We start from the raw sequence: 12,450 nt of genomic DNA on the forward strand, positions 1-12,450 counted from the left end.
CTCAGATAGGTGCTTGTATTATGTTGCTGCTTTGGGTAGATGAATGGGAGAACCCTTCACTCCGAGTTGCTATAAAACGGGTACGTGCTGGGAAAATACAACAACATCAAGGCTTAAGAATAACTGAAAAGAACTAAAAAGGCATCAGTTTCCTTTTTTGCTCAAAACTGAGGCGGTCCCCTCCCAGCTGAAAGCTTTGCATAACGACTAATATCACTGCCAATAGGATGGCGATGTGCTGGGCATCTTTCCCCTACACCCCCACTGAAACAGATGAATGTTTATGACCTGTGTTCACTCAGTTATTGCTTCGGTTAATTTGGCAAAATGGTAGTGCTTTTAGGCCAGCTGTTGTAAGATAGTCCAGTTTGGTGGGCTTGAGAGTATTTCTGTTATGGATTTTTTAATATACTCGAAATTTTTCACGTTGCCTGTTATGGTAAGATAGCTTTTGAGCTCTCATATCTGACTTCTGCTGGGCAGTTTTTTCCTGTTTAGTCTCTTGGCTCTAAGGAAACTATTCTGAATGAAGAAAGGTTTCTGGATGTGCTAGTGCACTAACCTTTCATTTGTTACGTTTTCAGATAGCATATGACATTAGACACTTCTTAAATCAGTTTGATGAATTTTGAGAGAGGCCATGAGGCTGAAACAAGAACTTTTGCTTTGTCATGCTTTGCTTGTAAATTAGGAGGTAAAATGGTGCATGCAATACTGCATTCTTTAAAATAAGTGTTTGCACTTTTCCATACTTTGGATGCTGTCTTCCAAAGAATTGATTATTATGTTTCATCACTGCTTTTTAGAGAGGCTCGGGATTAAATGGTACTTTATGGTAGGATTCAGGTAGATTGGCAGAGCTCTTTGGGATAGCTTGCATAATACTTCATTATAGTTTTTCTTTGCAAGCGTTAAATTGCATGCAGTATTTATTTTATATGAAATACCAATCTGGATATGGAAGTAAAACCAACTCAAATTTAAATGTCAAGAATGTACAAACTTTACATGGAATTGACATGTCTTCTGGTGACCATTTCAGATGGCACCTTTTACGTATTTGGTTCTCGAGTTTGTACATTTTTCTAAAATAGTTCAGAATTGGGAGCATAAGTATATTTTGATTCAGTAGAATGTGACGTTTGCTAATCAGTTCTTTGCCACTCCAGAGTGCTTTCATAGCCTGCAGCATCTGCCTTCCAAACTTCGCTTGCTGGTAGACTGTTCTGCAGTTTGTTTAGCAACAGCTGTTGGATTCGAATTCTAATGTATGAAAAATTGATGATTAACTTCTTACCTCCTTTAGGCACATAGAGATGAAATCCAGCGTAAATTTGAAGCCCTTCGTAATAGCTGCACAGTGAGTATTAAATACAGATCATTGAATTATTTTGAAATTAAGCATAAGGAAACAAACAATTTACTTATTTAATCCTTGATGACATTAGTTCCTAATGTGGACTTCTGGCTTCAAGGTGTTAGTAGGAGCTAGACGGATTGGATTTGATTTCTTTTAGGTTTCAGGTAAACCTCAATTTTGAGGTTTTAGTCTGATTGTGAAATTGACATTATTCTTCTTTTTGGAGAAGAAAGTAAATTAAAATATCTCATTGCAGTGCAGCTAATAAGAATGGTGTAGCAGCTGCAAAAAATGATTGTAGGTGAAGATCTTTTCTTCTTGTGAGCAGAAAAGATCTACCTGTCCAAATCCTGAGCTGCATTGTAGATGTAGGCCAGAGTGGAAGAGCCTTTATGCTACTCTGGGTTTTAAGGAGGACTTTAACACTGTTTGAAGAGGCGAGAAATGTTACGGTTCCATATAATACTTTGACATGTAGTCATCTGCTCAAAGAGCAGAGAGGACTTTAGTATCTTTGTTTGCCCCTTCTATAGCTTGAGATCTTTTGACATGTTTTTAGATTCATTTCATCAGTCTTGGACATCCATCCTTGGATGGATGTCCAAGGGTTTATCAATAGGGATTCTTGCAGATTAACACTATCTTCAGACTTATGATGCTTGATGGAGAGCATCTGTCTTCCAATGACATGAATTACAAAAGGACCACCGTCCTCTGGATCAGTACTGATTGCCTGTCTTTCTAAGCTTTATCTCCTCACCCCACCCTGTAAACAGAACTTAATTGCTGGGGTTTTTATCTTGATTGTTCTCCAACTTCTAGCGATTTCCTCATACTTCATTTTTCATGCTGTAGGGCTAAGTATCTAACATACAAGTTTTCATCTTTCAAAAATATTTTTTCAGGATGAGAGTTATTCTGTTTTCCTCAGTTGCTCTTTAGCACTAAGCAAGGGTATTCCTCTACTCTGTTCATGGAATATACTGATATGAAGAAGTGAGGAAGTAGAGCTTACCAAAGTGTGTGAACCTCTATCGAAATGAAATCCTGCGCAAGCAGCTTTACTTTTTGTTCCCGTCTTCTTTTCTTAGATTGATGCTCTAGCTCTGTATGTGCTATCATATAGCTATTTTATTTTGTTCTTTCTTGCCATTCATAAAGAACAACAGCTTTCTATGACAATGCTTATGTGATCTCCATTCAGGCAAAAAGCAGTTGTGGAAAATCTGTAGCTTCTTTTCACTGCATGGTAGGCTGCCTTTCAGAGGTCGTAACTCATTATCTAGTAGCATTTTGGCTCCGTAAGTGTGGTGAGCGATCTCCAACAGTGAAGAGTGACCCATAACATTTCAAGAATGTTGAGAGCTTCAAAGGTTCTGCATAAAAGGATTTCTAGAAGTGTTGTGTATTGTAGGCCCTTCACTGGGATAAGTGGGATCAGACATCCTCATCAATAAGAAATTAATTAAATAGTTCCTAAATGAATAATACATACTCATCATACATTCTCTTTCCAGCCCAGGAAAATGCATGTATAATTTAATTGACTATGGATAGAAACTTCGTCGTTCTGTGTCATGAGTAGTTCTAGCTGTCCATCCTGCCTACTGAGGAGCACTGAGAGAAAATATAGGACAATCCTCTATTGACAGTGAGGGATCAGAGAACGTTAATTATGGTGCCTTCACCAGATGTTTCAACCTCAATTTTATCTATTATGCCGACTATGATGCAGGCTTCAGGTTTTGGTGACCATGTGATTCTACTTGAAGGTGATTAGAGTTTATACTCTCTTAAAAATAACACTTAAGGGAATAATTGTAATATGCTGCTACTTATGCAGCATGATAATGAGTGGGTTTATTCTCTCAGCAAGTTTTCAAAGATATCCTTTTTAAGCTGAAACAAACTCCTTGAACTATGCTGGCAAACTTTGGCATGGAATTATTTTTTATTTAATCTTATTGGGAAGCCCAGAACACTGTAAGAATTATGAAAATAAGATTAGACGGGGAAAAAAAACCTGAAAGATTGAAATACTTCAATCTGAACATTTGTAGTGTTCAAAAGATAAATAAAAATACTTAGTCTACCTTCTTTGCTATTTCTTCTGTTTCTCTAGCTTCACAAAGATCACAGCTCCCAGTTGTAGAGAAGGCTTAAATCTCAAACGTGTGTCTGCTTTCCCTGTGCCCTCATCGCACTCTTGTTCTTTCTTTTGCTGAGGTCTCTGGCCAAGTGGATGTTTTTTTAGGTTCTCCTATTTGTTCATTTTAAATTTGCTGTGTTTTGGGGTGCATATATAGGGACTTGCTATATTGTTGGTTGTGATTTCTGCCTTGTTTGTGAATTTATATTCAATTGCTCTGATAGCTCTGCATTGTTTCATCTCCTGACATCTCTTTTTTTTTCTATTGGGATTCAGAACGAAAATGGTTTCTCTTTCTCTCAATTGCGCAGGAAATAATAGGACACATAATTTAAAATTTTTATTGTAATTATAGTACCTGCTGTACACACACAGAGATGCACAGAGGCACACACGAAGAGCAATATTTTATCATAATCTTCTCACAACGATAGCTCATCTGGCAAATCTGTTGAAGGGGAGGACTAGTTCCTGACATTTAAAGAATTATTTGATCAAGAATATCATCCATTTGAGTGTTAGAAGTGTTTTCTAGGCAATCGGAAAAAGATATAGAAATAAAAGACATTTTCTTAAATAGGAAAATATATGTATTCGTCAGTTGTTTCCACCTGCCTCTAAATTATGACTTGTTGTTGGATCATCAACACATTTGAAGTTAAAAATGCAACTAAGTTATCTAAGTAATACTAGTATTGTTTCAAAACTAAAACATTCAGTATCAGTAAGCGGGCAGTAAAGTCTATAAATATTTGGAAGAAAAGCAATCCTATGAAGTTTTTACACTCAGCTTAGTGAAATACTATTGCTGTTCCAGGGAACCACCATCTGAATCTTGTAGGGTTTTTTCAGGTACAGGCTGCTGATTTTACTCTTGCAGGGAGAGAGGCTTTTCTTAATACAAATCGGATATCGCATTTCCATTTATTCAAGGTTTCTCCAGTAAAACAAGGTTGATCTCCCCTCCTTGAGGCTCTTTTGTCATCATCTTATGTTTCCGTCTTAAGCATTTCTGCACTTGTCTGTGAGATTGGATATTGAGGCATTAAAACTGCAAGCCCGTTAGCCACATGTCTAATTGTAGTCATGCATAAAGTCCTGCTGACTTTGGTCTAAGTCCTGATTCCACATTTGCTCAATGAATTGGCATACAAGAATAATCTGTGTTTGTGAGAACTTCCAAAATGATGTCTAAAGATGCTATATACTTCGATGCTAAATTACGTTGCAGAGCAAAGGGATCTTGCCCACTGTAACAAGGCTAATACCCAGGCAAAAACTTTTCTGTGGCTTTGTTAAATCTGGAGTGGGGGAGATAAATTGGGTGGGAAGGGTTATCCCTGATTCTCATTTCACAGAAAATGTGATGGCAAATGGTAGTTATAGGCAAAAGTTATAGGCTTTGTGGGTTTTGTAGCCTAGCAAAAAATCAGAGGCTTCTAGAGTGTTGATGAGGTGTTGCTGTACAAGAGGCTAATGGGACCTTCGCCACGGACGACGGCATCATCATCATCTCAGGATGAGGCTCATGGTTGGCAGAGGGAGCTCGTCTTCTGGCAACTAGGATGGAGGAGTACCAGAGACTGTATGTTTTGATAATGAGTTACTGTGGAAAGGAGAGGATGCAGCGTGTGTGATGTCCTGCTGCTCTGCAGCCACAGATGTTGTCTGACTGTGGAAAAGGGAAGAAAGTGAGGACTTCATTGTTGTTTTTCAATCAAATTGGTAGAGATACAAGACTGGTATCTATCTGTAGCTGTGTCCTTTAAGAGGCTTGGTATTGTGCTCCATTGCAATGGTTGGTAGAAAGCTAGAAAAGCTTTGTCTCTGGGATCCAAATGTGAATAGGTTAAGACGAAGTGACTCTGATGCATGCTCTTGCTTCCTCCTCACAATAATTTGGGGCTGAGAGATAGCTTTTCCTTTTTTCCTCGTTACTTCTGACAGCTAGCATTCTAGTAAAGATTAGTGGGGGTTAGGAGGAGTGGAAATGGGTAGAGTAAAACTATGCATGAATCTGGGTGTTCTGAATTAAGGTTGCATGGAAAATTGCGTTAAACTCCAAATAACTTGCTGCTGATGGCATCCTGCAACAGTTAACCTTGCTGTGTCCTAGCATTTTCCTGCATGCTTGTTGGTGGCGTCTGAGAACTGGGACGTCTTCATGAAGGAATAAGGTTATGGAGAAGTTTGCAAACTGTGGTTAGCGGTATTCTAAAATGGCTTCCTTTTCTCCTTTCCCTCATTATTTTGCCTGTGGTTTTGATAGGTGGAGCATATGGATTAAATTTTGTACGTTGTGTCTGATATGCAAACCTAATCATCATGGCCCTGAAGTGCTTTTTGCAATGATATTTAACTTGTGATCCATGCCTGGAGAAGTTTGTAGGGCCGGTACAATAGCTGTGAAACGGCGCAATCTCACAGTCGAGAAACACTTTGCTTTTCTGAAACTATGCACTGGGGAGGGACTTGTACTGAGTACGGTCACTTTTGCTGAAGAGCTGTTACGCTTGGGTTGCTCTGTAGTATTTAAAAATGAGATAGAGTCTTCTGTAACAGTATAAAGATAAGTTGTGCGCTTAGACGTGGCACGTAGTGAACAATCTGCCAAGATTAGTGTGGTGTAGTTGGATTATATCTCTATTTTGTGTATTAGTTGTGATGAAGATGTGCATAGATTGAAGAGAAAACTTCAGTTGCTCAGTGAGTGATGATACAGTGCCACAGATAAGGCTGCCTAGATTGCCTAGAATTGCTTTTCCAAGCTTTCAAGTGTTTGGTTGTTATATATAAAACTATATGATGGGTTTCTAAAGGATATAATAGTGTTTTCCTACAGATTTTCCTTTAATATACTTAGAAATTTAACTCCAGAATAGCTCAGGGTTGGTTGGTTAGTTTATCTGGGTTTTTTTTTGCCTGGGAATTTCCTTAACTGAAAAGAAAAATACCTAAAGCTATTAACTCTTTTCAGGTACAGGATTCTGGCATAGGATGGATGGATGGATGTATGCCCAAGACAACATTTCTTGTCAAATGTCTTTTTTGATCTATGTTTTCTTTCTTCTTGGTTCCCAGGACAGGCATCTCACACCACGTCCCGTTTTCCTGTGTCAATATTACCCGTTACTGTTTAGTCTTTATCGTATTTATAAGCTCTGTAACCCTGTTAGTTTACATACCTGAAGATAACTTTTAAAAATTGGATTTGTCAACAATTTTCCACTTTCCTCATGAAAAAAGGAAAATTGTACTGAGAACAAACTTTCTGTCTTTAAAAAAAATGTAAAATCTGTCGATCTTTATAGATTACATTATATAGGTTATAATATATGCGGGATTTAAGCTAAGCCATTTTGGAACTGTCAACAAATATACCGTTAGGAAAATATTCAATAAAGGAGATCACGTCACTTCTTCTGGAACCCTTCTTTCTTAACTGCTTTGTCTTTCATTTTCCAGAAATATCCTACTAGATAAAGTGTAACAGGGAAATTTAAAATGGTGTGGTTTAATTTTAGTTATATTCAGGGAAAGAAGTCAAAATCTCAGAATACGGCATAAAGGTGAATGGGAGCTTAACTTCCAGTCCTTAGGGGATAAAATCAACTTGAAATACAGCCAGTTTTAAAAAATGAATTAAGTAGTTTGACGTATTAACTCTGCATGTCACCCTATCAATTTTGTGTTTTCCCCATCTCTGCTTTCTTGTATTTCAAACCTACTTTAATAGTTTTTATAGAAAGTACTTGTATTAATATATAAAATTTATGTGGAAGAAACCATGGGTGTATAAAAGATATCTTAAAACTGCCTGGTACTTGGTGTGGTTAAACATAGAAATAAAAAACAAGTAGTAGATAAAGAGATAATTTTATCTGGCAGTTAGTAGAAATCACAGATGTTACTTGTAAGAATGGTAGGTAAAACACTGTAAAAACAAATGTTCTTTTGTTCCTTTTTGTCTGTATAAATACACTTCTAAGTTCTTATCCCTACAGCAATATAGACACTAACACATCCGTATGATACAGTCCGTGGTCTTTGAAAACTTGACACATACAATACAGAATAAAATGTATTTTGAATAGGGCAGTGAGAGTGCCTGAGAAACAATCACACAATCAGATTTTCATCAGAAATGTTGCATTATAGAGTATGAATCATTTTGATTTGAGCCTAAACATATGGGCAGCAGGAACTCCCTTTCACCCAGCAGGGAGAAATGTCAGTTGGACTTTTTCTGCTGACAGTTTAAAAATCAAATACTGTTAATTTAGATCTAGGAGAGGCATGGTAAAAGGCTGCCAATGTATGCGTTACAGAGTCTTCAAAAAGAAATGGTTGTCATCTTTCCAGATAGCTGAGAAGAGATGTATGCTCTCTGTTCTGCTGCTTTAGATATTTAAGTCCTTGGCTTGTGTAGGAAATTGGAACGTTTAAATTTGAATGTGGCCAACTGTGGTTTGGGACTTTAATTTTTCCCATTTAATGAAATATCTTACTCATTTTTCTTTGACATCTAGGCAAAAATGCCTCTAGAACATGTTTGTAAGAGTTGAATATGAATTGTATAGAACTTTCTAGTTTCTGAAATTCTTTTTATTAAGCTGATTTCAAGATTATACTGAGGTTTCTTTCTCATCTGTTGTGATGATGTTGTTTTTGAGTTAGGAGGAGGTACAGGTTTTCATCCATCCAGTGTTTGTGGCCTTTCATTCATAAAAACCAAATGGGACTGTGAAAATGGTATACATACCCTTGTTCATATTTTTCTTCAGATTGAAGGGGAATGTGGTTTAAAGCATATAGTATAATGCTGTTCTGATTAGACAAACGGACGCTTTGACTTCATTAAAGGCAAGGCTGTTGTCCTTGTGGCGATTTTGCTTTTCACTGATTTTCTGTTAGTCTGTTGTGCTGCCGCACTTTTTTCTGTCTTCATATATCCCGAGCTGCCATCTGTAATGCTGTTACTTTGATAGAATATATTTCTTAAAATTTTTCTGCTTTTCCTGGTTACATGCAGTGTTACATATAGCAATATAAACAATTGCTAGGCAGATTAATCAGATTGTACTGCCTGTATTGCACCTCTTGTTCAGTTTTCTTAAACATCACGCTTCGAAAGCCCCTCTGAGAGGTATTCGCCTCGTTTCACTTAAGGGAAAATTGAGGCAAAAAAAGGTAAAGTGCTTTGGTAAAGGCACACTGTAAGTCATCAGCAGATCTGAGAATACAACCAGAACTCCTGACTCCCAATCCAGGGCTTTGGATGTGACAGTTCTCTCTCAAATAATAAATCACATTGCAGCATATTTATCCTCCAAACCAAATAGAAAAAAAAAAAATCAAGCTAGTTTCTGTAAGAAACAAAATGGTATTCCTCATCAAAGTGCACATGTGCATAAAATTTACCATTACCATATTGGTTTTGTTTAAATTTGAAAAAGAAAAAAAAAAGCCACATTGTCTCCTTGCTTGGCAATAAATGGTTCTGTGAGAGGAGAACGCTTTTTCAAAAAACTGTACTCATTGACATGTAATTTAATTTATTTTTCTGTCTAGGTGATTACGGATTTGGAGGAGCAGCTGAACCAGCTCACCGAAGACAATGCAGAACTGAACAATCAGAATTTCTTCCTGTCCAAACAACTTGATGAGGCCTCAGGGGCCAATGATGAGGTTGTCCAGTTGCGAAGTGAAGTTGACCATCTCCGTCGGGAGATCACCGAGAGAGAAATGCAGCTTACCAGTCAGAAACAAGTATGGCTTTTTAAGTCTGGATCACAGGCTCTTCGTGATGGCTAGCTAATTATCTGAAAGGCAAAAAATTCTTTTAAATCTGGAAACCTATGAGGAATGAATATGGTTCCAGGGGCAATGGCTTAAAACCATTTATTGTTTAAGCCTTCCTTCCCAGAGCAGTTGAGTGTATGAAAATTTTTGGCATTTCCCATTGTGTTTTTATGCAATTTTATTTAGAAATTTTGCACTCTGAAGATATTGTAACTTAGAATTATTCATTTTAATTTTGTGACCCTGGAAATTTCAAAATTTTCATAATGAGATAGATCTGACATTAACGGCAGTCACAAGTGAATGTATGGAAGCCTTGAAATAAATGGGTTGCGATTTACCAGCTTATGTTTGCTGCCAATTTGCATGTACTGTAATTTAAATGGTAAGGCTGAAGCTTAAAGTGCACGCTTGATGTGGGATGTGAGAATTGATAGAAGGATTTATTTTTAGACTATGGAGGCCTTGAAGACAACATGTACAATGCTGGAAGAGCAAGTAATGGACTTGGAGGCTCTGAATGATGAACTCCTGGAGAAAGAGCGGCAGTGGGAAGCATGGAGAAGTGTTCTAGGGGATGAGAAGTCCCAGTTTGAATGCCGAGTTCGAGAGCTGCAGAGGATGCTGGATACTGAGAAACAGAGCAGGTCTCTCCCCCCTCCTCCTCCTTTTATTAACTTTTATGAAAATTCTCTATAGAAGCTAGTACAAAAATTATATTTAGAAGAGGATATGGGAGTTGGAACTAAATATAAATTCTTGTGAGGTAGTTCTAAAAATGGTTTATTAGTTAATAGTCATTCACCAGTGATATTGTTCCTTTTGTTGCTTTGCAAGTGAGCGATTCATGGGGAGTGGTATTTATCATTGTAACTTATAAAATGTCTCGATTTATTATCTTTTACTTTATTATATGAAAAAATAGTCTTTGCTCCCAACTGTTCCTGTGGGGTCTTGACATTTTCAGGCTGCAGTTCTAGCAGGGGCAGGGAGAGGTTTATGTAATATCAAAGTGTTGCAGCAAACAGTCTGGCTTTATAAAGTAACATCTTGAATTTGAGGCAAACCCCTGAAAAGAGTTATTGATGCCATTGCACGCTAGGAAGAGGTCAAGCCCAGGAAGGAGTTAGGTAACGTTATTTTCCATTTTAATACAGAGTGAGAGCAGATCAGCGTATTACTGAATCTCGCCAGGTGGTAGAACTGGCTGTCAAAGAACACAAGGCAGAGATTCTGGCCCTCCAGCAAGCACTGAAGGAACAAAAACTCAAAGCCGAGAGCCTTTCTGATAAGGTAAGCAACTTTCAACCCTAGACTTTCATAATTAGACAAGATACTTTTCTAGAGGTATTACTTGTAGAAATGCGATCTTTAGCAGCTTTTTCAAGATGTTAGAGCAAATTAAAAAGACTGGAGGTCATAGAACAGAATTTTATCTTCAAGCTAAAGACCTCAAATTTCCTTTTGGAAAAGACTAAAGCTGAAAGCAGCCTATGATGTCTGGAGTGTACAATAAAGTCCTTCAGTAACTTGATATCTGCATTTGTGCAATGGCAATGTTGTTTGGTTGGTTTTCTCCCTTACAGTAAGTAAAGGAAAAATGTGTCATTTTTCCTTTTTGTCATTTTTCCAAGTGTGTGCTTGGTGAAGTTGGATTTTAAGATTGTGGAACGGTGCATTTATTGGTGTTCTATGTTAATTCTGACCACCTATCCCACCTGCCTAGCTCAATGACCTGGAGAAGAAGCATGCTATGTTGGAGATGAATGCACGCAGTTTACAACAGAAGCTTGAAACAGAAAGGGAGCTCAAGCAGAGGCTTCTGGAGGAGGTAACCTTGGAAATTCATTTTATAACTTCAGAAGAAGGTTCCACATCTTGAGAGGGGGAAGTTGTGCGATTAGCAGCGTTACACATCCACCCTTCTCCTATATAACTAGAGACATTAATAAAGCTGGGGGGGTTGTTTTTACTTAAAACTTTGCAAAGTGTGCGGCCTTGGCATGGAGCAGTAAAAGTGAACTGCTCCTCAAGGGAAGGTGAGCTGCGAGCCAAGGGTGACAGCAAGTCAGGCAAGGACAGGGACCTTGCAGCTGGTGGGCACAGTCCCACAGTAGCTGACCAAGAACAACAGAGCAGGTTTGGTGAAGGTAAGCAGGTTCAGCTAGTGGCCCAGTGATCATTACAGAAGCCTGGAGTGATGAGGCATATCCTGGGTCAGGTCTGCAAGACAAGGTCTGTGCCCAGGCACAGTGTTCTCAAAACATAGCTCAGACCAGACCAAGAGCAAGGAATATAGCTTAATATTGGCTCTGGAGCCAATAGGCTGAGGGTTCATGAGTGCAGGCCACAGGTGAGGCTTCTCACAGCTCTTTTTTCATAACTTAGCTTGGTTCACAGGAGTCTGATCCAAGGCTGCACACCTGCACCATATCAGTGAGACACTGAATGCAGGCAGCCAGAGCTGGGTAGTGGGGGAAGCGGTTGCAGAGGAGGATTTCAAGGGAAGGGTGGTTACAGGCAAGTAGACAGGGCAGTTAGAGCCTTTTGGTGTACTTGGGTTACTGACAAGTTTTCCCTGAGTTGGAGACTCCAGTATGCATCACAGTAAAAGGTTTCTGACTCTTGTTTCATAACATACGAGCGTTAATGGTTTTCATACTCGGACTTTCTCATCAAGGAAGTATAAACCTGAAAGAATTAGGAGCAGTTTATCATGTGCCCTTTTCTGTTGTTAGTTGGAGACACAGACGTAAATAGTTGGACATAAGTTTCCTTATCTTATATCACTATAGAGGAAGAAGTTTATACTGGTTTATAGGAAAATTTTTTTTTATTATTACAAAGTACTGAGATGGTTTCTGGTGATTGTATAGAGAGCTTGAGAAAATGGCATCAAGAGATTCTTCGTGTATGTGCAGTCTTATTAACCAAATAACTTGAACATGCAGTTGAAAGAAATGATGTTGCTACAAATTAATATAAATACACTGCATAGAAATGCCTGTGTAGTTCATAATGCATTCTGCAGGGGAGGAAAACTTTTAGAGCATTGTAATGTTTCAGCTATTAAAGAATTGTCTGTTTACTTTTAAGTTCTGCAGTGACGCTAATTTTACAAGGAATGGTAACATTGAAT

The 12,450-nt window shown here is 38.2% G+C and overlaps 1 protein-coding gene across 10 annotated transcripts in view; it reads left to right on the forward strand.

Moving 5' to 3' along the window:
* The window catches only part of CIT (citron rho-interacting serine/threonine kinase), a 74,407-nt gene that overhangs the window by 43,234 nt on the left and 18,723 nt on the right, over positions 1 to 12,450 (forward strand). For 9 of the 10 annotated variants that reach the window (XM_063350726.1, XM_063350728.1, XM_063350730.1 and 6 more), the window contains 5 exons: positions 1,307 to 1,360; positions 9,081 to 9,278; positions 9,765 to 9,958; positions 10,469 to 10,604; positions 11,038 to 11,142. In XM_063350726.1, coding sequence (XP_063206796.1) covers positions 1,307 to 1,360; positions 9,081 to 9,278; positions 9,765 to 9,958; positions 10,469 to 10,604; positions 11,038 to 11,142 — 687 coding nt within the window. The remainder of the gene's footprint in view (positions 1 to 1,306; positions 1,361 to 9,080; positions 9,279 to 9,764; positions 9,959 to 10,468; positions 10,605 to 11,037; positions 11,143 to 12,450) is intronic. The other variant, XM_063350731.1, reaches the window with a different exon arrangement.

This window comes from Chroicocephalus ridibundus, chromosome 13 (assembly GCF_963924245.1).
Source record: "Chroicocephalus ridibundus chromosome 13, bChrRid1.1, whole genome shotgun sequence".
Classification (NCBI taxonomy): Eukaryota; Metazoa; Chordata; class Aves; order Charadriiformes; family Laridae; genus Chroicocephalus; species Chroicocephalus ridibundus.